The following is a 26,948-nucleotide window of genomic DNA, read 5'->3' as shown; positions in this document are numbered from 1 at the left end:
TTTAAAATGTTTTATAAAATTACGAGCAACATTAAAAGCTGTTATTGTGATTTATGTTAGTTTTTAGTAATTCATTTTATAAAAGTTGTACGTGTGCAATCGTAAAAGCCGTCGGTTGGCGTGTGGTGTAATCCACTGTTTAGAATGCATTCACGTGAAAAATTACTTCGCTGAATTGCGTGTCCCTCACCGCTGTTCCATTCGTGTGTTTATTATCCATTACTGTATTACATTTTATTATCCGTTCTGTAAATCAAATAGATAATCAAGTAGGTGACTTTTTAGGTTCACGTACATCGCGTTATTTTAGACAGTACGTTTACTACCCCGACCTTGTTCTGTTTCAGCTGAAATTACTTTATTGTGGAGAAAAAATATAACGTTACCAAAATAGGTAGCCTATGGTTGAATGTCCGTTACATATGCACGCAGGGTAAGTGACAAGTAAAAAAAGTAGCATTAAAATAACTGGCAACATTGTGTGATTTTAGCGGGCCGGGGACTCTCGCAGTCCATCAGACACATTTTTAGTAACCTGACAAGGGTTACCGGACATCATTCGGTACAATTTACGAAAATAAAATATATAGGGATGTAGATCGATCGTATCGGGCGTCGGTGAGCTCACAACGTTATTCCATTACGCAGGGTGGGAGCAGAATATCAAATGAGAGTTGACCCTTATATCCCGTGACTCGTCACCGGCCCGCTATAAGATAATTGGACGATGGACATTATTATTTACTGTGGGATTCAGTCGCAAATACGACTGGTTAATTGGCGGCTGTAGGGGACTTTATTTATTTCAAATTTGTGTATAAATGTTGGATAATTGCTTCTCGTAGGAAGGTATAAGATATTTTTTAGGTCGGATTGTTTTGTATTTTCCTTGATGTTGTTTATCCTAATGATGTGGATCATCCATTTATACAGGGAACAAAGTTTGCAAGTCGTTTATCTACCCATTAATAATATGGTCTATTAATAGTATTCCAAGCCAAAGACTGCTTTCAGTAGACATAGCTTGTGTAAACAGTCAAATATTTGAATAAGACAATAGCGTGTCTAAGTAACTGAAGTTTTCTTGGAATCGCTTAAACAACAAAGACTATATAATAGGTCTAAAATTGCGCAAAATTTGCACAACAACTCAATATGACGCAGTAATATAAAATTATTTTCACCTACGCTTTTAGTCTGCCGATCCCACGCAACAAAATGTTATAAAAACACTTTTATTGTAGTCGTCTCTCATATTTAAAAGTCGTAAATCTTAAAATAAATCTATCCAGAAACCTAATAAAGTCTATGAGAGGCATTCTAACTAAAGGAGAGAGAAAAAGGTATGTATTTTTCTACCTAATACTTTTACGTGTATATCCTAAATGGTTAGGTTTGAAGATGGTAGCTTTTAGCTTGACTAAGTATGTGACGGGAAAAGAACCCACTAACATAAGTAAAGACCTTCTGTTCCTTTTGTACATTAACCAAAAAGCGTCGACGTCAAACATTTCTCTAAGTAAAAAGCACTACTATTCATAATCTAATAAAGAAATATATAAGCCAGAGTAGTCGGGATAATGCGTCTGTTTTTTGTCAAAGCATAACCAAACCGCATACCGTCGGCACGCGTCAACGATCAAAGAAACATGGCTGTCTTACCTCCATCCTTTTCCCACCTAAGTAGGTCGTATAACACCATCTCGTTTGGGACATGTCCCCGAGTCCCCGCATCTTAACGATTCAATTCGGCCGAAGTAACCGCAGACAAGAGTCAGTAGGTCGGGTGAGAATAAATCTAACCGCACACTCCAACTCACTGAACGCAATCATGAATGTCCAATCGGAAGTCCTATTTGCTACCAAAGCGTTTTTATTGCGTTTATGATTACGATACTTCAACTTAATGAGCGCCATAATCGTTTAATTAAAGGCGATGAAAACATTACCTTAATGCTTTCCACGGGAGGGTAATAACTTACGAATGATTAAATTTTGAAGTCAACGAAACAGTTCCGTCAGTGTAGCTTTCATAACAAAGGAACGTCGATATTTTAACGCCATCATAACCGTGCTTATAGACACAGTGGAACGGAATACATTTAGACATTATATTAATATCCTAAATGAAGTCTAGACTCGGTTGTAGTTTAGTTTAGCTAACGTTAATGTGCAGCGCTTTATCACTATCGGTATCTTAGCATTTATACGGAGCGGCTGGCCATAAGCCTGGATCACCGGAGACGCAGGTGCGCGAACTCTCCGCCCAGTTGAAACTGATCATTTCGTTCCACTCTATTCTACGCCTTGTACAGACGAATTTAGCTAAAATTCTCACAGAAGGGTCGAAGGGTTAACGTTTACTCGAGTTTAAGTACTTGACAAATTGGAAATTTCTCAATTGAATCGAACAGTTTTCGATTGGTCGTTTGTCGTCGATTGCTTTTTGAAATAATATTTACGTCACAGGTATTGAGCATTGAGTCGGGCTGAAATAACAAACAAAGCCTGATTGACGTAACACGCGAATTGCATCTTGATGTCGCGAACATATCAGACACATGTGCATATTTCAACATTATGGCATTCGCTTGAATATTCAATGCGATGTACGCAATGCTGCAACAAAAATCGTCGATCGGTAAATTTTGAAGCTTCATTTTGTTTCAAATATAAAACATAATGATAAATCAGGTTAGTGAAGACAAATGAGGTAAAAAACGGTTTTAATACAAACTAATGTGCTTTTAAACAGATAATCGTATTTAAAAATCTATTCGCCGTGTTTATGAGGAGGGTTGCGAACCGCCTTTGTGTGGGTAGATTGATAAATGCGCGGAAGCACTCGGCGCCTAATGAATGGGGTGTGGCACGCACGCTGCATGCCATTGCAGTATCTGCAATCCTTGCTAACTGCACTGCCATAGCGCAACGAGGGGATATTTACGATTTTCGCGCTAGCCCAACCGCTAACGTTGCTGGATGATGGAAGACACTGGTGCTCTTTGATCTTGGGTCTAAAACCACTGGAAAGTGTTTCAGTTCGGTTTTAATTATATCTAGGAAGTAATAACACTCTGGTTTTGCTTATGTTGGTCTAGCAATAAATATTTGCATTGTTTATAAATGTGGCTACATAAGTTATGCATTCTTAACTAGGTCTCTCGAATCTTCAGAAAATTAAGAATAACATTTTTATTTATAACCTCTCATCATTCACTTGTCGAACTGATATCGCAACTTGTCGTTGCCGTAACTAGTAATAAAATCACAAAATATTTCAAGCAATTTAATCAGTTTTGAATTTTCTAGAAAATTTAATAGAATGGAAAAACTTCTTCAGTTTCAAACTTTGACAAATCAAAATATGCATGCAGGCATCTGAAAACTGAAAATAATCAAATTAAAATCAAATAAAATACGATAAGACTGAAAAACTGTACTGTAACCACAGTACTATATGAATAAATCATGAAATGAAAAACATATGAGTAGACGAATAAACGATTAAATATTAATAAAAAAAATGTATCTTCATGATACGATGTTTAATAAATGAACGATGGTGTTATGCTTGTTAGTTTAAAATCCCAAAGAACAAGAAAGATTTTAGTCAAGCATACCTTAGTCAAAAGAAAATATTAGGTAAGTACATGGTATTAAGCGCGCACATGAAGTACGTTTATGAGTAATACTTCTACAAATGATATAAATTCATCAAGCAACAAACAAATAAAATAGAGTGATTATAACACAGCGAACGTTATTAATGAAAGCTTTTAGACGTGGAATGTGGATATAAGAGAAAAGGAACGAGACCGTTCAGTAACAACCTGTTTTAAATATAAATGTTAAAACAATCAGCACGGAAACGAGGCATCCCTTGATACCTCGGACATTAAAACGGAAAGCAATTTTGCGACGAGAACACTTGTACCGCGCTCCCATTCCGTCCGGACAGACAACGGGGCGATTCATTTCCCTGATGGCTACCCATTACACCGGTCAAGATGGATGGATAACAAACCAGCAATTACACTATAAACACAATGACAATCGAATGTTTTCACTAATTGAAAAAGCCACACACGGATCGATATGTTTGAGAGCACTATATGAAATGAAAGTGCCGGCCATGGCGTGACGTGTCGCCTGATATATTAACTCCATTGACTTTACGAGCAGTGGTGACGTTTATTAATCTACTAGGTCACCTCGCAAGCTTATGCGTATGCGTATATTAATTGAGTAGTTTACTGGACGCATTATGTAAACAAATTGACGCAGGCCAGCACTGACTAGCAGCCGACAGTATATTATAACTGTTATTACAGTCAAGACATAAGCAAGCTTTAATTTAAGATTAAAAGACAAAGAGCACTGAAGAATGATGGCTAATTCCGCGAGGGTCGTGAAAAACGCGAGATGAAAACAAAAAAGTGTTATAAAACCCTCACAAGTGAGTAAAACTAAAACGATAATGGAGGAATTAGCGAGTTCGCGTCACTTGGCAAAGAATCCTAATCATAATAACTCAAGATCGTATCGCCAGTAGAAGGCGATGAACAAAAGGCTGCAGAGCAACAATGGCGCCCAACGCGGGGCTGAGAGGCGCTAACAAATTACCAACCCGCAGATAACTAAGCAATATTAAATCATAGTAATTTGTGGTTGCAAGACGCAGCCCCCTCCGACGATATCCCCTTAACAACGGACTAAGATATTTTTGGTTGTTTTTCTTAAGTTAGATAAGAACACGCGATTCTCCCCTGGTTTACTTTTGAAGAGTTTGTAGAACAGAGAAAGTAAGAATATCGACAGCGCTATCGAGAAAGAAGTATTCAAATCAGTCAAAACCTAACATCCGGTGGTAGTTGGCAACTCAGAGTGAAACTGCAATTTCGCCGCTCATAAAACAGGAAACTGGCGGCGCCGGGCGGGTTTGGGTGCAATCGCATCTTTTCACTCGACTCCTTCGGCGGGCATTAGCAATTCTAACCGTCGCAATAGTTGCTCGGAAATTGTAATATTTAGTCTTAATAAAGCCATTCGTAACGTTGAATATCCGGAACAGACGTGAGCCGAGCGGCACCGCGGTTCGCCCGAGGCGGCGTGCACCTACTAGCACACAGCGAATTTACGAGCAGCTTTGTTTTACTAAAATGTGCACTCTGCTTTTTCATAACATTAGTTAATTATACGCGTTCCAAGCACAAACAAAAACAAGTCGCTCATTGTTTTGTTTTCTACCCGACGTTAAACCTAAAAGCCCAATTTTCAGTGGGCGCCAATCTCAGCGTCTGTTTTTATTCGAAACTTTTTTATTAATTGAAGCGGCACAGATGGAAACGAATATTCAAAATTCTAACCGCTATAAATTTCGCACGCGAGCGATTCTGAAACGTTCTGCGGCTATTGTATTGTATGGTGCGGCAACAGGATATAGTTTATTAATGAACCGATAGCGAGCAATATGAGGCTGGGAACGCTTTCGATAAATTCGCCGAATATAACCCCGCGGACAATGGATACTCGGCCAGTGGGACGGTGCCATATGCAATCTTTTAAAATATTGTAAAAGCGAAACCCGTGCCAAAATGTGTTAATTCGGCACTTATATAACGCGGCGTGAATGCCTCGTGATATTGCGCGAAAAATGTTACGTGCGAAGTCCATATACAGCATTAAATTAAGCTTACATACGGGACGCCTTTTGAGTGGGGTTGAATTTTTAAAAATAACACGGACAAGCTTTCAGGCTTCTATTAGAATATGTGTTGCATACATCAAGCACACTGTCGGAATGGGAGGCTTAAATGAGTGCTCGACTGCCTTTCGGCTATTTCTAGACTATATACGGAATTAACTCAAAAGTTTCGATACAGTTATGTCAGTGGAAACAATTTACATTCATCCCTAACTTTGGTTTTATGCCTAGAGCTATTTACAGATGTTTTTTGTTTGTGTAAAAGTTTTATTGTGAAAAAAAAATGTTCAAAAAAAAATATAATAACGACACCTAACGGAGGGTGGACAAAACACTAAGCAAGTTCAAAAATCACAAACTGTCCTAGTTCGCTACGCAATACACTTGAACAAAGTTTAACACAGCGCCATCTACACTACCACGTTGCATACTGCGAGTACAGCAACGCCATCTAACTGTCACGGAGTGAATTTCACACCCCGATATGAACCTCCTTTAGCGTTGTCATCCTACGGGAACATGTAGCGGTTGTCGTAAGCATGCCAACAGATGGCAGTAGTAGTACGAAACTTACAAATCCTTGTTGTGATGTGTATATAATGTAGATGATTATACTTATAAATGTCATTATATTTTATATTATTTATTTCATTAGTTAGTTATAATCTAGGTACTTACGGGTGTGGTATCAGCCTCCATTGTAGGATGATTATGGGCTGCAACTAAATGTCTGTAACAGAGAGAATAATCCAATCAGTATAAATCACTTCGGATCGCTAGACGGTCGTTGACCTTTTCGCGGGAATATTGATAATTCTAGTGTCGTCTTGTTCCTGAAGAAAACTAATACGAATCATAGAAAAAACTGAATTATCTTGTAAAATATAGTTGGAATTAAGTATGCGACACACGATTTTATTGTAACAAAGAGAACATGAATTTTGTACAATTTATTGTGTGGACAGACAGCCAATATATTTCTCTTTTGTATAGTCGAAAGTAATTAAATACGTGACGATTTTCAGCGTAGTATTGTGAAAGTTTTATAGTAGATATTTCCATTTTATAGACACGTCGAGCACCTATATTGTGTACTTTGGCAAAGAATATAAATTCGATAACAAAATTCCTTTTCCAATGGTACTTTCCAGTGCCTTTGTGTAACGCAACAAGACGACAGCCATACTAGCCGATAAATAAATCACACAATTTTATAAACTTTAAATACGATGGAAAACCCGTTACATAGTTCTATTTTTTAAATGAATTTTGTTTTGGATTGAAATCGAACCACACAAATCGAAGCATATATTCTAACCACCGGTTTCTGAGTACATTTAGCGGTAGGGTTTTTTTATATGAGTTTAAACGCTGCTGAATAGATAAACTATCGCTTCGTGTACCTCAGCAACCGGGGGTTAGAAACTCGCACTTAAAATATTGGCCATAGTTATAACTTTGCCTTTCTCGTATATCTTGCACATACTAAGTGGATAGGCAGTTCGACTCGATCGAATGTCGCTAATCGATCAGCACGGCAACTCTGGGTCACGGACACCTCCAACACATTAACGTATAACAACAATATAAAAAAACCGTATCGCCGTATCGCCTTACAAAACACATTGGTTATATTGTGTTCACCTTAGCGTGTGCGAAAACGTTTGCAATTGTGAGCGAATCAAATGTTTTCGAAGATTTTCTTGCTTTTGATAAGATAGTAAATGTTTAAAGCTGCTGTAATATGATGGTTATAGTAATGAATTTTCGATCAAGATGTTTTTGATTCGAGTATTGCTCTTGGCTGACAGAAAAGTATCGTATTATAAGCAGCTAACAGGGTTACGGAGGTCGGATAGGCAGTAGGTCGTAGCAGTAGGAAATAAGACTGGAGGCCGACTCCAACATAGTTGGAAGAAAGGCAGAAAGGCTAGGCTGATGATATTGTTCTTTTCACAATACCCACGTGAACCTACTTCCTACGCGTCTAAGCCTTTAACTTAACTTGCAAGTAAGGTAAATTACACAAACAATAGTTATATAGTGCTTTGATTATTACACATACACCCACAATTCAGATACATCAATTAAATCCCGCCTGCATCCCACAGGATTAGACCAGGAACCAAAGAACACAACTTGCATCCCTGCGGACTGCATTTGCTTTATTCACATTCATAACTCAATTTCAATAGTAACATTTTTTCACACAAAACTTGAACTGTGTTTCATGCGAGTTTACCCATCATACAGATCTACACGAGTACAATACTTAACTTACGTCTTATAATTTAATTACATAGAACATATACGTTTAGGGAGCCTGTACTAGGATATAATCCTGTGTCATATAAATTTACCTTTGTGGTATAAAAAAACTCTATACCAGTTACCATAACGTAGCTCAGCCAATCCCATCGCTAGTTCGCTAGGCAACTAAATAAATCACACGGGGGTTAAATCAGTGCATAGATGACCTTCTACCCCACGACCTCTGACCAGTAACCCTTGAACGAATCTAGACTCGGATATTATTGGCTGTGAATGTCGGACGGGTTAATTTTGTACACGATAGTTCATAGTGAGTATGTTATTATTCTAGTTTTAGGCTTATTCTTTAACTAGTGTTGCTTGAGACGTGTCGAAATGTAAAGTAATCTAGGGTAAAATGTAGAATTGTAATAACTTTCGTATACAGTTTAGATATCATCGATTACAATTCTGTTTTATTCATATTGATAACATCACGCCTTTATGACTATGAGGTGTTGACAGAGGCAGACCTACCACGTTTCGTCATTTACGTTTCGCCATTTAACAATTAATAGGGGACAAGGCAATTTTTTTAGCTACTATTGTTTTCTCCTGTGTTTTGAGTTTTGGCGAGCTGTTAAATTGACTGTGTAGAGCTAGATTATTATCATCATAACATTATGACGTTGTATTTCAGTAAAAGAGACTTAAGCTTAAATCAGTGCCTATGAATATAATGCTGAAATGTACAATTAACAAAACGTGCATATTATTGCCCCACATTTGGCAATTAATAATCTCATATACTACCGCAGAACCACAGTTTTAATTTACATAACAATATTCTGCAATACATAAATATAAAAGATCACTTACAAATCAATAAATATTTACTCATAGAATTTCCCATAGTGGTTTTGTATAAAATGTACGTGTTGAAATGGCCCGGGTCTATCCCGCACTGATTTGATACCTCGCCGCAAACAATCCAGGGAAATGTTGTCAATTTTCACTGGATTGTTTGCCCGCATCAGTGCGGTTTACAATTGAATTTTGAACAGGACTATGCTAAATATTGGGAACTAATTTTGTAGGCACACCTATGTAACCGGTCACCTGGGAGAAGTCTTCTGTAATAGTTGAAAAGCAATTAGTTGTAGGCAACTGTAGCGCTTTATTCTACAACAGAAACCAACTATCGAGAGTTTGATATTCAAAATGTACTGAAACATACGTTCGTACGGCACCTGATAGGGACGCTTAGGTTTTCATAAAAAAATTGTCGATAGATAGGCAGCTGTCGGCAGTCGATAGTTTTAGAGTATTGGTCTACTGAAGGCTTCTACCATTTAGCGGTGAAATCTTGTTTCAAATCGTGTTAGTACATTTAAATCACATTAACATTCATACATACCATCACGCCTGTTATACACGAATTGGTGAAAAATACACCCACGTTTCGCCATTTATAATGATAGTCTCGTGTAATAAGAACGATATCGCATTTGAGGCATCTATACAGTTTTGTGAAAAACGTAGTAAACAGAGCCAATATTTCAGATAGTAGTGTAGTATTGAGCAATATTACCACTACCCACGCTAATTTATAATCTGGAGTTTTAGCAGTGTTCCTACATAACATCCGCTAGATTAACTAGACAGGACATCACCCATGTTTCATAATTTTTTGGTAAAAAGATAAAAGTTCCGGCCTAGATAAAAAATATAATAATCTGTTAATACTTCAGCCGAAAATGTACGCAAAATGGTTGATTTTAAACTTGAATACAACTGAGGTTAATAGGTCCCACAGTTTTAGTGCTATTATAAAAAATGCTAAAGAGGTCAAATACTAACAGATTATCATACTTTTTATCTTGGCAGGCACTTTCTAATTTCGACCAATATGTCCTTTACCTTGAAGGCACTTTTAGACCTAACTTTCTTAAGACGGTAAGTACCAGAATCGTAACAATTCTTTTGTTAAAGTTTCCAGACATATTTTGTCAAATGAAAGCTATACGCCCTCACCACGTCCTACATCAATTTATTTTGGAGTTGATACGTGACACGCGTGCGAATTACTAAAGTTAAAAAAATAGAGTGCCTTTGTGGTCGCCCAATTCGTATCCTAGATTATATGGAGCGGCGAAAGCCCAATGGGTAAAGCATTAGGTTAGTAAACAAAGTTTGTGGCTGCAAATTCCACTTATTGCAGTGAAGTTAACCCATTTGTAGTGCAAGAATTTAGCTAAGTTAGCAAGTTTAACAATACTCTACAATACGTAGTGAATAGAAGCGGTTTACGGTTTAATGAGGTTTACGTCACATTATTATCTAAGCACTGCAGGTTATTGACGATAGGGGTTGATTCAATATAATACCTACTTAGATCAAAAAATATTTAACGTTACTTGCGTTAAAATCTTTTTCTTTTTAGAATTCTCCCAAAAGATGTCTCTGTCACAATTTTCTTCTTAGAAAATAAAGCTGTCGAAATATAGTAATATAACTAATGTCTAATTACGTTACTTTAGCTTTTATAAGAATTCTTATACATATAAAAGCCTCATAGAAGTTACCGTGGCTTAGATTATAGTGACCCAAAAGCCAAGACTATATTTAGACATTCCCAAACAATCACAGATTCAAATTACAGCCCATGTCCAATACTTATTAACTTCAATGATCGTCTCCCAATCAGCAAGTGCAACTGGCGTCGAGCGCCTCAAATTGCCGTTATAAACGAACAGCTGATCCGCGAGACAGAAAATTACTTTCGCGGCACTTATAGAAAACTTTTTCTTCAGACAACTTCCACGACGCTGTGTAATAGGGGGATAATAAGAAATAAGTAATTGAATTGGCTGTTGCTTGGTGAAAATGTTAAGTTGTAATTATGGCAGATGCAACCATTTCAGTAAAGTGGATTCAGGATTCTGTGTCTACAAGAAAATCCTGATACATATGCTGCCTTACTATATTATTATAGTAATCGTCGCGTAAGTTCGGATAGAATACGTGTTATCTGCTCAAGTTTTGACTTATTCATACGTAGTTAGTTTTTTTGTTTTTGATGAATACAAAACATATTTACAGTTAATCAATACACCGCGATAATTAGTAAGACAGCTTGAAAACAGGAATTAGTCTAGTTTAAATTACTATAGGAGACGTCCTGTATCGTCAAGAGGTTAAATGAAAAAAAGTCATAGCTGTATCGAACCGAAATCGCAAAAGAAAATCTAGGTTACCCGTGCGTAAAGTTAGTCAGCAAATTGAAGCAAACTTTCAAATCTAATCTATTTATAATACACAACATTTCCCTACATATTTGTAGTTTTATACAAATATACAAACGACATCCCGGGAAGGTTTGCGAGCAAATTGGCTTAGGCGTTGAGTTCCCAGACACACCTAACTAACGACTTTGGAATACGATTTGCCAACCTTTTTCTATTGCAATCTTTGGGCTTGACAAGTCCTGGTTGAGTGATGAATTTGTTGAAAAAGTAGCTTAGTTGTTTTTATGGAAATTAAAAATTAATGGTTTATGTCGCCACGCCGCTACTATTGCCTAGGGAGGCCGTGGGTTCGATTCCCACACGGAACAATGATATGTGCGATCCACAAATAATAATGATTTCGGATCTGGTTGTACTTTGTAACCTTTGTTTGCGAAAATTCCCCGCTACAAAAGAGCAATTCTTAGTGCGGGAGTTGTCTTTTTTAAGGGAATTTTTAAACGACATTATTTGTTTCGTACAATTTTAACGAGATCTATGAGTGTTTCATACTCATTTACAGAGTCGTTGCTATTTGTGTTCACTGATCGGTAAACGATTGGTAAGGTAAGCACCCTTCGGCGCAACTAGATTATAGATCGATAGCTGCATAGTGCTATTTAAGCTGCAGGTACACAAGCATGAATAATACGATTTCGGGTGTTCTACTCTGCAAAGACAAGCGGTATTCTAGTCAAAGACATTTGGGTCAGCTTGCATGAATCTAAGGTGTTAATCTGACTATTAAACACACGGTAAGAAATCACAGAGAAAAGAAACAAATAAATATATCTATAACAATATCGTAAAAGGTTTTAGAACTAAAAGACTATCGTTTTAGGCAGCAAGCAGTAGTTACAAATGGAAAGCCTAAGCTGAATAGTTTCCATTAACGTTATACATTTCGAAACAGACAATCTACTAAAAGCTTCAAGGAATAGATGTTCCTGTAACCACATTAAATGTATACTAATCGTACAGGTACAAACAGTTAGTAGCAAATCGCAAATTCCTTCCATCTCTAAGCTCAAGACGAAACCGGATAAGGAGAGGGCAACCAAAATGCCTCAGGAGGCAATATATCGTAAAATGTAGGTAACAGTGCTCAGGAAATACAAGTAGTGATAAATTACAAGCTCGCAAACCTCTCGGAAACCCCTTTCAGTCTCACGTATTCTAATGGCGAAAAATGAACAATTTCACGTGAAGAGGTCGTATGACAATGAATATTCTTCGTAATGGAACTGCTATGTTGGTATAAAAATATATATTTATTTTGTTTTGACGCAAGTAGAGCATTTGTTAGTGAAATTTTAATTAGTTACTTCGGTTTCTGCGACGCGTTTCTGCCAGACTGTAATTTTAATTAGCATTTTTTATCACAATTAAAACAATTTATACCAAACCCTTGATACTGGGATACCTAATAAAAAACCAGTAGCGTGATTTTGGTAAGGATACACGAATAGAGGCATTACAGTAAGAGGTGTACATTCAGTTCCCGACATGCATTGATTTTGGTCTAAAAATAGTACGAGCGCACAGCAGCATGCCAGACAAGTCCTTAAAATAAAAAACCTAGGCGGGTAAGCTATCGCGCATTATTTCCACGAGCCATATCGAGCTACTTTTTACTCCAACCTACCTAATGAAGACTCCCGTCTGATTTATTAGCTAGTTTGAAATCTCAGTAAAAGTCGGATGAATTTAAGTTTTTCAATGACCAAGTTTATTTGAAATATGTAGTTGGAATAATCTTTAGTATGTTATCCGAAGTTTGATTTATGCGAATGAGTCAAGCGGTTACGACATTTTTGATGACCAATGCGGAAAGACTAAAAATTCTTTTGCGGATCGAGTATTTCAAGAATTCCTATTGTCACTTCAACATTTTACACAACAGCTAGGTATCATAAAACTTGGTCAAAAACGGGCCAAGTTCCTAAAATGTTTTTGGTGTGGTTAAATTAAATTAGTGTCAGTCATTTGCGTTTTATACGATGATCCGGGGGCTTATACAGCATAGGCGTGAAAACTTTTCTCACTAATTATTTTAGATATTTTTGTCTGGCGAATTACTGGGTGAATATTTCTGAAATAAGGAGCCGCTAATCTCTGGAAAAAATATAGAGGTTTATAGGCGGCCTGGACAAGCTAGAGCCAGGCTAAATGAGATATTTTTTACACTCCATTCGGAACTATCTATCTAATTACGCCGACAAATTAGGGAGGGAACAAAAGAAAAGTTGTGAGACTAAGGTAACAAGCCTAAGGGTTTAAAAACACGACTGTAGATTAGAATGAATAAATTATATTAGAAAATTCTAGAAGCGCCTAAGTCGATCATGAGATAGTAAGCTTAGGTGCTTAGACGATAGCATTAGATTATTCGATCATGAAATGGAGTACTAGTACCTAAATGGATTTCGTCTGATACCTTTTTTTAGGTAGTATTTCATTATAGGTAGAAAAAAGAATTGAGAGAATGTAATACTGTGTGTAAATGTGAAACATTTAACGTCTATAATTTTGTTTTATATCAGAACTTCAAACGAAAAATACAACAACGACAATTATCACTACAAAATCATAAAGAGTCCTCTTTCAGTAAAATACAGATATAATTCAATGAAAACCAGGCATAAAATATTTCAACAGAATTCCAATATTACGAACGGATGCTGGCTTTAATAAGCTCTCATGGTAATTGGGTTAAAACGCTTTGTATTAAGTTAACTTTGCAACAATACACTACAATGGGGGCATTGAGCGATAATTTGTGCTCACCGTGATTAAATTGAGCACTCACCTTTACAATTTTATGGTAAAGTATCACTTGCGTGTGCGGGATTTTATAATAAAATTACGTTGCACTTGCGTTTTATTTTATAAAGCCTGATGCGAGAAAGTAGGACGCAGGAATATGATTATGTAATGTAGGCATACTATTATGATCACAGCCTGGATTATAAGAGAGTTATTTTCATGTTTCTATTTATATTAAATTCTGACGGTATTAATCCATTACTGTTACGCGCTATTGAAAAATTGGAAAAGCTTATTGTCCGTTAAACTACTAAAACTCATTTGTCAACAAGATAACCAAACGTTACAATTAAAATAAAAGTCCTAGCGAAAAAAACACCGTATATTGTTCTTATTTCGTTTAAAATAAGGACAACATTAAACCGCCCATACAACGTCACGGTATGGTTACTTTAATGAATACAAATTTTACTACGTATTCCTCACATTCGTATGTAAAATAAAATTGTGGTAAGTTGCACGTCGGACTGGAAATATAAAAGACAAAGTACGCTTAAGCTGCTTATGTTCGTGGAGATTTTAGAACTCTGTCAAAGTAAGGCTAGTATAGGGCTTGAGAGCTTTAGTATGTACAGTAACATTTTTGGAATGTAGCAAAATGTATGGGCAGATTTTTGTATCGTATTGTTGACGATATCTGGGAATCTTTACGGATTACGCAGATGTTCAATGTTTGGATACGTGTTGCTTATATTTTGATGCTGCTAACCTAAAAACGGTTTATTTATTATATTTGTAGGATAACAAAATAACTTGTGAGCTTCGTATACTTCAGTAAATCTGTGAATAACAATTTCAAATCTTGACATTATATCAAGATAACGATATTTTTCTTGAAAACAAATTATTGCTTCTCTCAAATTCCAGCATAGCAATAGTACTCGATTTTTAGATGTTTTCAGACGGTTTCGTGTTTACTCTACAAACATACAAACAAAATAAACGTAGTCTGGTTTTAAATATCGTAACAGCGGAGTAGAATTTTACTACGTTCGATAGCAAAGATATTAGGCAAAAAATGTACGCTATTAAAATAACATAGGTATCGTAACATGCCATGAAAACACCAAAGGCACCTTCGGCCAAGGTTATCAGCAAAATATTACAAAAATACGTCGATCAATTCAGCTTTGATAAGTTCTGAGCTATTTACCTAACGGTCTTCGTGTCCTAAAGGAAATTCATGAATAAAGAGAAGCCTTTAACTTCACAGACACCAGACATCATTCCTTTTGTATACTTTAGATAAGTTTTGAAGGCAATCAGAATCTAAGCTGACGGATTGAAACGTGAACTCATTATACAAGTAATTAACTTCATATTGTTGGTAATATTGGATATTGGAGACCGTTTAACAGCACTTGAACGGCATTAGGTCAAGATATTTAGTCAGATGTGGTGATGGCAGGTGAAGTTCTCAATTAACTGGTGCTCAAGAATAGGAACATGGAGAGTTGGATGACCTGTCTATGTGCAGCATGAAAAGATGGTTTGATGATTAAGTAAGAAATAAAGTGAATAGACCTGGCACAAAAATAGCATATAATAATATGTGACGTAAGTCTGTGAATGACGTCAGTAATATAATATTGGACTTTTATATAGGTAAAGAGTCCGGAATGCCCTATAACTGTAGACTTGCATAATATTTAAAGAGACGTTACGTATACGTGCGCTTTGAACGACAAGGGCGAAAGCAGGGCACATTGAATATCAGTACTATAAACTTGAATATTAAAAGAGCAAATGCTATGTAAAAATAGTTCATGAAACAATAACGCATTAAAATCAAGTTGGAAATAGCGACGGCGTAGTAGTGACAGCATAGAACTCGTGATCATAAAGGTCATGGTCTGAAGACAAACCGATTAGATTGCCGAAGTGAAGTTATTCTTAATTCTTCTTTTTTCGTGTCCAGAAGTGGAGAAATCACCGCGAATCGATTCACATCGATATCCGAGATACTACGCACCTATACAACGCGTCCACAAGCTTCGCGTAAGCTCAAAATACGCGCAAAGCTCATGCTTCTTGTGAACGGAAAGTTCGCAAGAAATACGCGCGAAAGAATCGCGGCCAATGCGCCTCTACTGGACAAGATCTATAAGCTTCCCTCAATCTTAGCTAGAAGAGTTAATAAGGTAGAGACAGTCAATAACAACAGCAGCGTAATAGTTACGGCACCGACTTCAAGATCAAGAAGGTCGTAAGTTAGAGTTTGGAATCCTACCTTAAGAACAGCCTTCGGTTTTACTTATGAGGATCAGATGGGTAACAACAAAAGCACTTTTGACTTTACCTTAAAAGCTGAATACAATCGTCAAAGACTCAAAAGTTACATTCTAGACTAATGCGGGTTAGCGCAGTTCACAGACTTTCAAGAACTGTAAACAGAGCTCTAAAATAAGTAATGCTTTTCTTGACATTGCATGAGCCCGTGTGTGACTCTTAATAGACGAGCGTGTCTTAAACAAACACCTTTGACCTGACCGTGCTGTGACTTTACCAAGATTACTACTCCTTAATAATGTAATGTCAATGTCACCTGCATTTGACTGTGGAGCAGGTGCACGCAATGAGACAGAGCTCATTTTTAAACTCAACATCAACCATGACCAGAAACCAAACCAAGAAGGCCATTTATTCGACTTCATCATACTTCTTTCTTCGTCGTCATTATTTTTTGCCACAAATCCCTGAGTTACAAAAATTTTACAAAACTATGGTCCACTCATCTGAAAGCCCATGAGTGCATGCACAAAATAATAATCAAAAATTCAATCAATATTATTGAAAAGACAAAAGTTCGGAATTCCTGAACAAAGTTCCATAGTTTCTGAGAAATTAAATTGCTGACTTCAAGATATATGGATGTTGATCCTGTCAAATCTTATCAGTACCCTGATGCTGAAGCGACCTGACGTAATCCCTCGTCGTAAAATGCGACATTTACGACATCCACGTGTACCTTATCGCTAACGGCTATATTTTAATAATTTCGTCAAGTTCTGAGTCTTAAAACACCCACGGGCTACGGGTAGCAGATAAATGGAAGGTTGCTTTTTATGAAGACACTAGACTCCCGTTAGCTGTGCCAGTGTGGTATGATAATAAAACTTAAAATATGGGTACTCTTTGTTATATTTCTGGACTACGGCAAGTGGGTGAAATACTACAAAATCGGGCAATCTGTAGGCAATGGGTGAAATACATGAAAAATAATTAACTTTGCATTGAGACAGTACCAACCTAATTAAAACGTTGAGGAAACGTGCTTCAGAAGCCAAAACATGGCACGGAGTGTCGTGGACTCTTTTCCCAAAAGATCTTGTTTGAGTTGTGTAAAAGGCGCCTCCATTCCTTTATTAATTGAATATTTATAGTCACAACGATCACGCAAACGACATTAGACCTAACACTTTTTTGACACTCGATGATAAGTCAGAACCCTCATCTAAGCAGCCTTAAAAGCGTTCCCGTCAAACCTTCACAAAAACTACAGGCACGTAACATCGTTCCGTGAAAGAGCCTCAATAAACTTTACATAACACTGAAATCTTATTACGTCAAGTGCAGCCACTCATTTGTGACGAAAACTTGTCACTCGCGGCGTTGACAAGCTTTTATCGGGACGCCGTACGTGGGTGTTTTGATATCAAAGTGTTGCATGGAGAGCAAACTTCATTAGCGAAACAACTTTGGGACTCGGCCCCGGACTACTGCAACATCGAACGCTGTTAAAATTGCATACGAAAAATTCTATGGAAAGTGGGTTGACTTTTTGTATTTTTGACCGAATGTATTTTTGGACAATTTGGATTGCAAATTGCTGTTCTTTGACGGGGCTAGGCATTGGATAGCAATTATGATCGAAGCATGAATAAAATACCCAAAAAACCAATCACTATGAGAGTTGAAATTAATATTTCCAAAATTTTGGTAAATGAATAATATTCAAACGTTGGTCTAACAATCAGCACCTAATGATGACAAAGTAAATCACAATATAAATCGTTAGTACATTTCACTACAATTACAAATTATTTCCATTTCATCTCAAAAAGTAAACGTTACGTAAGTTATTAAATATATAAAATCAATACCTATTAAGTAAATAAATACTCTCTTGCGTCATAACGCACAAATATCTAGGCACTAAAACTAGGTTAAAGTTACAATTAAAACATAATAATCTCTAAGACCTTTCCCAGTTATTTTTATCTAAAGAATACGGAAACAAGACAAACACTATAAATACTTAGTTCCTGATCAGTTTAAATTAATATTACGTGGCGGGCGGTCGGTTAAAACATTGAAAGGTAAAGTGCACTTTATAACTAAGGTAATAAGGTTTAAATTGTATTGAAAATTGCAGCGGATGTTGTAAGACGGTAGTAGAGTACGTACCTTGAACTGATTACTCTGTTATTTGAAAATTGATCTCATTACTGAGATGCAAGTCAACCTGTGCGGTCGGACCACACTACGGTTCTCATAATGCAATTAGGTAATTAAGTTCTTCTGGTAACTTATACTTTCATTGATGATAAAGTTTATGGGGCAACCCTATTTTTGAGATGAATGAGAGAATAAGGATAACTTTCGAAATCTATGTTGCTAATCAAGTAATTATATTTGAAATAGTCTATTCTGCATCCAATAGAATATAGTTTCCTTTTCCACGATGACGGTTGCTATAGCACGACAAATTAATAGAGGGCATTAGCATGCACGATTTATTTTGCTTATAATAAATACACAATTCTATGTATTTCCAAAAAAAAGAAGCAGTATAAAAAAGGTCACCATCAGCTGCATAAGTCATTAATATTCTAAGCCCCAATTTTTTTACACTACCGACAATCGTAAACTTTGCCTACAAAACTCTGCACTAAGTTGTTAGAGTATAATTTTACGATTTGTGTCGATAGAACTAGCACCAAGGTGGGTTTACACCTCTATAATAAATCTTACCTAGCTTTTGAATTAACTAGTAAACCGTATAACCAAGTTTACGCATAGGACCTAAAACAAACTATGCGGTCGGACGCCGGTTTAGGGAAAGTAAGTAGCTTTCATAGATTTAATTACTCGGGTGTATTTAATTGGTACTTCTAACTGATCAGGAAATTGGATATTCAATTACGACACTTCAAATGCTCTCTGAATGACGACTACCTATACAAATCTGACGAAGTGGTAAATAAAGCTTTCAACTGCAATCAAATCAACGAAGTTTATGTTACAACCAGTAATGAACGTTAACAGTCGAAACCTGTTAATGGCTTTTAAAATTCAAATGCCAATTGGCTAATAGACTTAGAATTCCTAAGTAAGCAATGAAATTTAAGGTTCGACGGTCAAAAGAATTTAAATGAACCACTTATGTAATATTGGATTACGTTAGGCTGAAAACTTTCAAGACTAGCGTAATAAATAATATGAATTTTATATGAACGTGTAGTAAGTGGGTAGTTGGTATTTAGATGAAATAGTCTGAATAGACGGAAGCTTTTGCAAGTGAAAATGTTGCAAAGGCCACGTTTCTCTGCAGCTCAGATGTTGCTGGATTAATTAAGTGCGAATACTTACTGCTGGGTAGTAGAGTAAATCTCTGACATTATTGACGCAAATGAAATGTTTGAACTGAATTTCTATGCAAAATCTTAAAATTTTTGAATCTACAGTCACTGTTGTTTGTTTGTCGTATGGTTAGTGGTCAACCTAGTGTCAAAGTTGATCAAGCCGCCCGAAGGCCTTTAACGTTGCTTAACGACTGTTATCTTAGTAGACAACAACCGGGACCGACTTTATACGTGCCCTCCGAAGCACGAAGACGCCCAGCTCAAATACCACTATGCGGTCACCCATCTATAGAATGACCACGCCAACGGTTGCGTAACCCACAGATCGATTACCGACCGGTCACTAATGCTTATTTAAGAAGACGTCTACAAATTAAAAGATAAGAAAAACAAGTAATACATCTCACAATAATTACTTCTGTCAAACTATCAAGCCTATTTTTAGCTAACAAATTTTTATACAATATACCAACATATCTCTACGCAACAGAAGAAACGGGACAGCAACCTTAAACAATCACCGAATTCTTAGAAAAAGAAAAAATAAACAGTCCTTGTACCGACGTCCAACTTACTTTTACCACTAAGACCCCATTCAAAGTCACACCTACGTAACCGATAGTAATACGTTAAAAGTATGACGAATACTTCCAAGAACGCACATATAATCTGGACCGAGAGGACACACGTTCAAAACGCTCTCCTTTTATAGAACACGTTAGTCATGTTCCATTATTATCTATTATCGTTTCGCATATCCTGAATTGAATGGGATTTTATTAGAATGTGCATTCGTTTCGCCAGCTTCAAGTCGTTCTGTTTGGAGAAATTTCATTTAAAACGGGAATGGAGATACTGCTTCTTTTTCTTATATTATACGGGTATTTAGGTTTACAATTTACGTTAGTTTATGTTTCAATTAGGTAGTCAACATGAGACAACAGCCAATCTAACTTGGCCGAAATGTCTAGCAAATGAAAGTAAATAATGTAAAATTCCAATCATTTTCACATACCTATTATTAGATACGTAACGCGAAAGTTAAAAAGATCTGATGAAACTTCGAAACTTCGTAAAGCCCTTTTTCATTCTCAAATGGTTATAGTTCCACCTTTTACCTTGCTTCTTTGTTGGCTCATAACATTAGTACGAAAGTAGTTCTATTAAACTAGCGTTAGTCATGAGCCAAGATCAGAGCAATTCAGTCCAAGCAGTACATTTACGATAACGAGTAGAAACGCGCCGCATTATCTTACATTGTTTGCAAACAATGCGTTTACTATCGAAAGTGCTACTTCATACAAATGTGCTGTGCTTTGCTTGATGACGTCATAATGCTCGTTTTTGTATTGTTCGGTAATAGTAAACATATATTATGATAGTAATGTGATGTTTATTTATTTAACTCTGAGTAAATAAATACATACTGTCTTATTTTTGCAAAGAATCCAATCACTTGCAGCTATTATAAAAAATCGTTAAACTATGTAATTTAACGATTTTTTGTAATGTAATTTATTAGTAATGTGGTCTGTATGTACAGAACACGTTACTTTTAAGTATACAACAATATATCTAATGATTTATAATTCGGCTTCGTGGAAAACACTATTGTGTATTTACAAAAAAAACTCATAATAAATCTTCTCCCCATACATTACCCATATTGAATCATTAACATGATTCTACGAATTAAATTATTATCAGATTAAACATTCAACCTTATAGGTAAATAAAATAGTGAAAACGCTAAATATATAATGACTATTCCTTAATAATAATTATGTTTAAAATACTACCTATGGTACCTAACTTATTTTATAGATAATTCCAAAATAATTATGGCCGCTTTGCTACTTCTGATTACTGTATTGGTTAATTTCCTAGATAGAATTTTGACGGATTATATCCACCATTTGCTGGCAGTTTTGCAATTTATGCCCGGTTTCTAAGGGACTTTGACTGTAGTTTATAACTATATTTAAACTGTAATTTTTATATGGGCTCAAACGCTATTAAATAGATAAACTACAGCTAAATGTACCTCAGAAACCGGGGGTTAATCCGTCAGATACGTAATCCAACACCTAGAAGTCTTGAAACGTCTCTTATATAAATAACTTTCCAGTCATGTTGTCGAATTAATAAGAACATTCCATAATGCGTATATAATTTATTACACACTTAACATAAATGCAGCATTGGCTGTAAACTGACACACATATTTAAACATTTGATTAACAACCTCTTACGGTTAACGAGATGATATTTTTAAGGTGGAGACTCAATACCATAAAATAAGTCGTGAGTTCAAATAATGCAAAACAGCAATATATGTGTCTTAAAAGTATTTATAGGGTGAAAAATTTATACATAATAGCAATATATAAATAAATACCAGCTTGGTTTAGTTTATGTCTTCTGCGAAAAGGAACTATACTCTTTACAAGTCTGAACTAGGTATCTAAGTTACATTCTTATTTTAGCTGAAATGAGGCAGCCTACCTACTTCTTCTTCTTATCGTATGGTTAGTGGTCAACCTAGTGTCAAAGTTGTTCAAGCCGCCCGAAGGCCTTTGACGTGACTTAACGACTGTTATCTTAATCGACAACAACCGGGACCGACTTTTTACATGCCCTCCGAAGCACGGAGACGCCCAGTTCAAATACCACTATGCGGTCACCCATCTATGGAATGACCGCGCCAACGGTTGCTTCACCCACAGATCGTTTACCGACCGGTGAGCGTAACTGGCTATGGGCGCCTCAGCCTACCTACTAAAGAAGATCATATGGTAAAACTTATTACGAGATCTTATAATAGTCGATATTAGGTACCTACTGTGGTTGGACATTAATAACAGCAAAAGTAATTATTTATGGTATGTATACAAAACATTTAGTCATACATAAAATTCATGTCATTTTTATCTCGACAAGCTAAAAATAACACAACACAATCATCTGCATTTACATTATTATTAACAAACTGACACGATCATAAAAAGTTTTTATTGTTTATAAATTCTTTTAACAAGAACACAACCGGCCCTTCCATAATGGAAGTGTTTTAAAAACATCTGTTTTAGGGCTAAAATCAATTAAAATAACACTATAAACGTCACCCTAATCAGTTCTTCTTAAATAATTAGTTCGAACAAGTTTCGAGCGATAAACTGGCGAGAGGTTAATTAAAAGTCATTAAAACTTAAGTAAAAATTGAGGTAGTGACGGTAAAACTTTGGCTCAGTAAGTTAATCAACCTGCTTTATCAAAACTTCTTACGTTTATTTATATTGTTCACCTTGCTATAGTTAAAGTTATGATTTATTTATTACTAGCGACGCGGCGACGTGGACTTAAGTTAGTAAAAGGACAATAATAACAACAAAAATCAACAACATCATCAACTAACGTTTCGGTGCAACCTACGCCGAAACGTTAGGCGTTTTAAGGTAAAATGTTGCGAGAGTTTAAAAGTTATGAAAATAAACAAACCAGTAGTCTTCTAGTCTACGTCTACCTACTGCTAGGTAAGGTTCCCCCTACAGCTTTCCACTGTGGGTCTAATCCACTATTATTTCAGCTTGAACAGGTGCCCAATTCATAATTTTAAAAAACCTTTAGGTACTGTCCCACTGTTCGACACAGATTTCCTCCAGAAAAGAGGTATGGTTAAGCATTGAGCTCGCCATGATAACCAAGAGAGGGTATTACATGCCTTCAAGTTTTCTAGGAGTTATAGGCACACGTACAAAATTAAACTCTTTAATTTAAGAGAGATCTTCACACGGACTACAGAAATGAAGAAAATATAATTTTTTAAATTACTTTCAATTCTAGTAAAATATAATTAAAAACAAGATTACATTTATCCAATGTTGTAAAGATGAAGATTTCTAGTCTAGAACATTTTACTTCTACAAGGAACATCAGAGAGTTCAGTAGGAATTCATAATCTCCCGCGAGACCTGTTCGCGTGAATCCTAATGACTGCATTTCTTACATCATTTTATTTCAAATGATATTCTGGGTTTCATAGCTTTAAAATACTTAGGTAGGAAGTACTCGCTTAGGAAGCGAGTCAATGAGAATTTCGATTCATACAGACGCACAGCTATAGGCAAGAAAGTTAGAGTACCCTCTTTGCAAGGCTCGCGGCTGTCGGAGGTATACAAAATTCAGAATTTAAACATCGGTGACCCGCAGGCTTATGCAGCTGGCGATGGCCTGGTAGATAAGCTTTCTTTTGGAAATACACAAAATTATGAATAACAAGCTTCGGCCCGCGAGATCGTCCGCGTGAGGATTTAACAGGGTAAAAAGTATGTGTTGATGCAGCTTGCGAACTATAAGTTCATTGAAACGTCCCGTAGATTTTTTGTGAAAGAGTAACAAACATACAGCTATTCACAAAAATGTTTAATTTCGAAATAATCGAGCAGTTGGCAATCTGACAAAACATAACTCGTGTACTACAATTCTACTTACTCTTTAAAGGTACAAAAAGCGTGATAATTGACCATTTTTAAATAGCAATCAGCAGTGCTTTGGTAACCTTTCCGTGTGCTAAACGGTTCACACACGGAACTATAGTTATAACTAATTTGTAATCAATTTTATCAAGGTCAGTCATACGGAAAATACAACAATAATAAACCATAGAGTTAACAATAAAAAAGGATTGTTAGAAATAAATTACATTTTCCTGTTAATTGAACTCTTATCGCTATCAATAATTATTGTAATTAAAATAAATCTATGTTTAATTAATTACTTAATTTCCTTTATTCGATTAACCACAAAACGTTTTGCTATAAAAAGCTAGATACCTAGTTATTATCAACTTTCCAATCAGAGAACTTTCAATGACAGCCTTGCACATTGCAAACGCCAGATAGCAAAAGGCTCGCCCTTTATAACATTGTAACCTAGAACTGATAAGGTTACACTGTTACCGACACTACAGACAACCACACGCAAAAAAGTAGATATAGACCAGACACGGAATACATATTCTAAACTCATAATAAAGAACTCCCACGATCAATACAACATTATTTACATACAAAAAACGTAAAAAACATCCAATATAACTCTCCCAAGTTACAATTCCAGAGGCATAATATCTTATACCAATGTCAACCCCCTTGAAATAAAAGCCAATAAATTCATCTCATAAGTAGGCCGGCGGCCTAATCGACCTCTAAGGCGTACGTGCCCCAATTCAATGTCTTATTCTTTTGCCTATTGCTATCATCATGCAATGCTTTTCTATTCGTATACGTATTTGAGACAACTAGTGGTCGCCCAGTAGTCGATTTGCGATTATAATTAATTAAAATTATAAGTTATTTCATATAAAAATGTATGACATTCAGTAAGACCTCAGTAAACATATAAATCGGTACTTTATGTCTATGTCAGTGCTATACAGAGATAGACAAATGTCAAATGCATGCTAGTGTGTAATGTTTTATTTATAGATGTTATATACTTTATAAGCATTATTATTAAAAAATATTAGCGTTCTGCACTCTTCCTACACATAAACAAAAAGTGTGTCAAATTTCGTATTCCTGCGAGCGCGCAATTTTTGTAAAAAAGGAGTCCAAAGATTTTGCTTCTATAGATAGTTAAAGACTACACTTTAATGTAAAAAGAGTACAGAAATCAGAACGTTGCAGATGAAATTTAATGGCTGTTCGATTATTGATTCGTAAGTTGTATACTTGATAGTACTGCATTGATGTAAAGTGTTACTCATCTGTAGACTAAGGTCAGTTTAATTAAAAACATTAATTACTATGTACAATGATAGTAACATATGGATGCGATATTTGATCATACGGTTCATACAGGACGTATTTATATGCAACAATACAGAAATAAAACGACACTGGAGTAGAATTACATGTCCACATCGACTGTCACAATGGTATCAGCAAATTGTAAACAAAAACGACAGCTTTTGTTTACAACTAGCAGCCTATTCGTATCTATACTATTATTGTAAAATTGTAGAGTATGTTTGTTTGGTTGAACGCGCTAATCTCGGAAACCACTGATATGAATTGAAAAAATATTTTACTGTTGGATAGCCTATTAATTGAGGAATACTATAGGTTATATAACTTTACGCTACGACCATTAGGAGCAACGAAAAATGTTTCAAAAACGGGGAAAATTGTAACCTTTTCTCTTTTATGTGACGAAAGCGAAGTTGCGCGTGATAGCTTTTGTATATAAAATACGCTGTTAGGTAAAATCTTAGTGAATATACAATTTCTAAAACAGAGTACATCTCTTAGTACAAAAACCTAATAAGCCTTTTTCCTCTTTACGAAATTGCACATTAAACTTACGGAGAGCGTTAAATAGACTACGTAGTGCAATAATGGCCACGATAATGGCTCCTTTTTACCGTATAGAAAATAACGAAAGTACTTATTACTGTACCATCAATATGCATAAAAGGAAATGCACCAATAATTTTCAATTTCTAGAGATTGTTATCAGAAAATGTTATGTGGAAATACCTAATTTGAAATTGTACCGCCTAACAAGTTCATATCAGGTAGATTTTTGTTCGGATAACTTGAAACAGCAAATTATAGACGAGTCAGTCTTTTGGACGAAATGTGAAGCAATTTAAAGATAAATAAAGGTTAAAAATCCGTTACCAGTGGCATTATTGACATCGGATAGTACAGTGTACCAATTCAACATTTAAATTCATTCAACATTTTTATGAATAAAGGTGACACCTATTTTTTTTAAAGTATCGGCAATTTTGAGTATCATGATTTTATGGCTCAAAACTTGCAAAATCAAACGAAAAACAAGATTATATCAGAACGTAACGATGACGTCATTGCAATGAGAACTACTACACAGACAAAACAGTATTCGTTTAAAACAATATTGAACGAATCATACTGTGAATCATACGAGGTATTGTATCTGAACGAAACGTTATCTAACACTCCAAAATTCTAGATAATAAGACAGCAAACATATTAGTACATCGACAGTTTGTACTAAAAGCCTCCCGCAAAACCTCTGTTTGAGCACCACGCTTCCGAAACTTTGATCTTAATAACATCAAAATATGGTGGAAAATATTAGCTCACGTCTGCAAACTGAACGATATGAAGCTAATGGTTTGAACAGTTTAATACCTAATCAGCTGGTTCAGTAAGCATTTTGTATGAAATAATGTTTCAATTTAATAAAGCAGTGGAGACAATATTCAGCGTATTGTTATCAACACTAGAAACATGATAATTGGTA

General features: G+C 35.9%; 1 protein-coding gene across 7 annotated transcripts in view; it reads right to left on the bottom strand.

Annotated features, from left to right (window-relative positions):
• Positions 1 to 26,948, bottom strand: part of Lar (tyrosine-protein phosphatase Lar) — a 430,735-nt gene that overhangs the window by 396,037 nt on the left and 7,750 nt on the right. For all 7 annotated transcript variants that reach the window (XM_076122426.1, XM_076122430.1, XM_076122427.1 and 4 more), the window contains exon 2: positions 6,386 to 6,437. In XM_076122426.1, coding sequence (XP_075978541.1) covers positions 6,386 to 6,406 — 21 coding nt within the window. In that variant the 5' untranslated portion in view covers positions 6,407 to 6,437. The remainder of the gene's footprint in view (positions 1 to 6,385; positions 6,438 to 26,948) is intronic.

Source organism: Anticarsia gemmatalis, chromosome 14 (assembly GCF_050436995.1).
Source record: "Anticarsia gemmatalis isolate Benzon Research Colony breed Stoneville strain chromosome 14, ilAntGemm2 primary, whole genome shotgun sequence".
Classification (NCBI taxonomy): domain Eukaryota; kingdom Metazoa; phylum Arthropoda; class Insecta; order Lepidoptera; family Erebidae; genus Anticarsia; species Anticarsia gemmatalis.
This window is presented reverse-complemented; position numbering and strand designations above follow the sequence as displayed.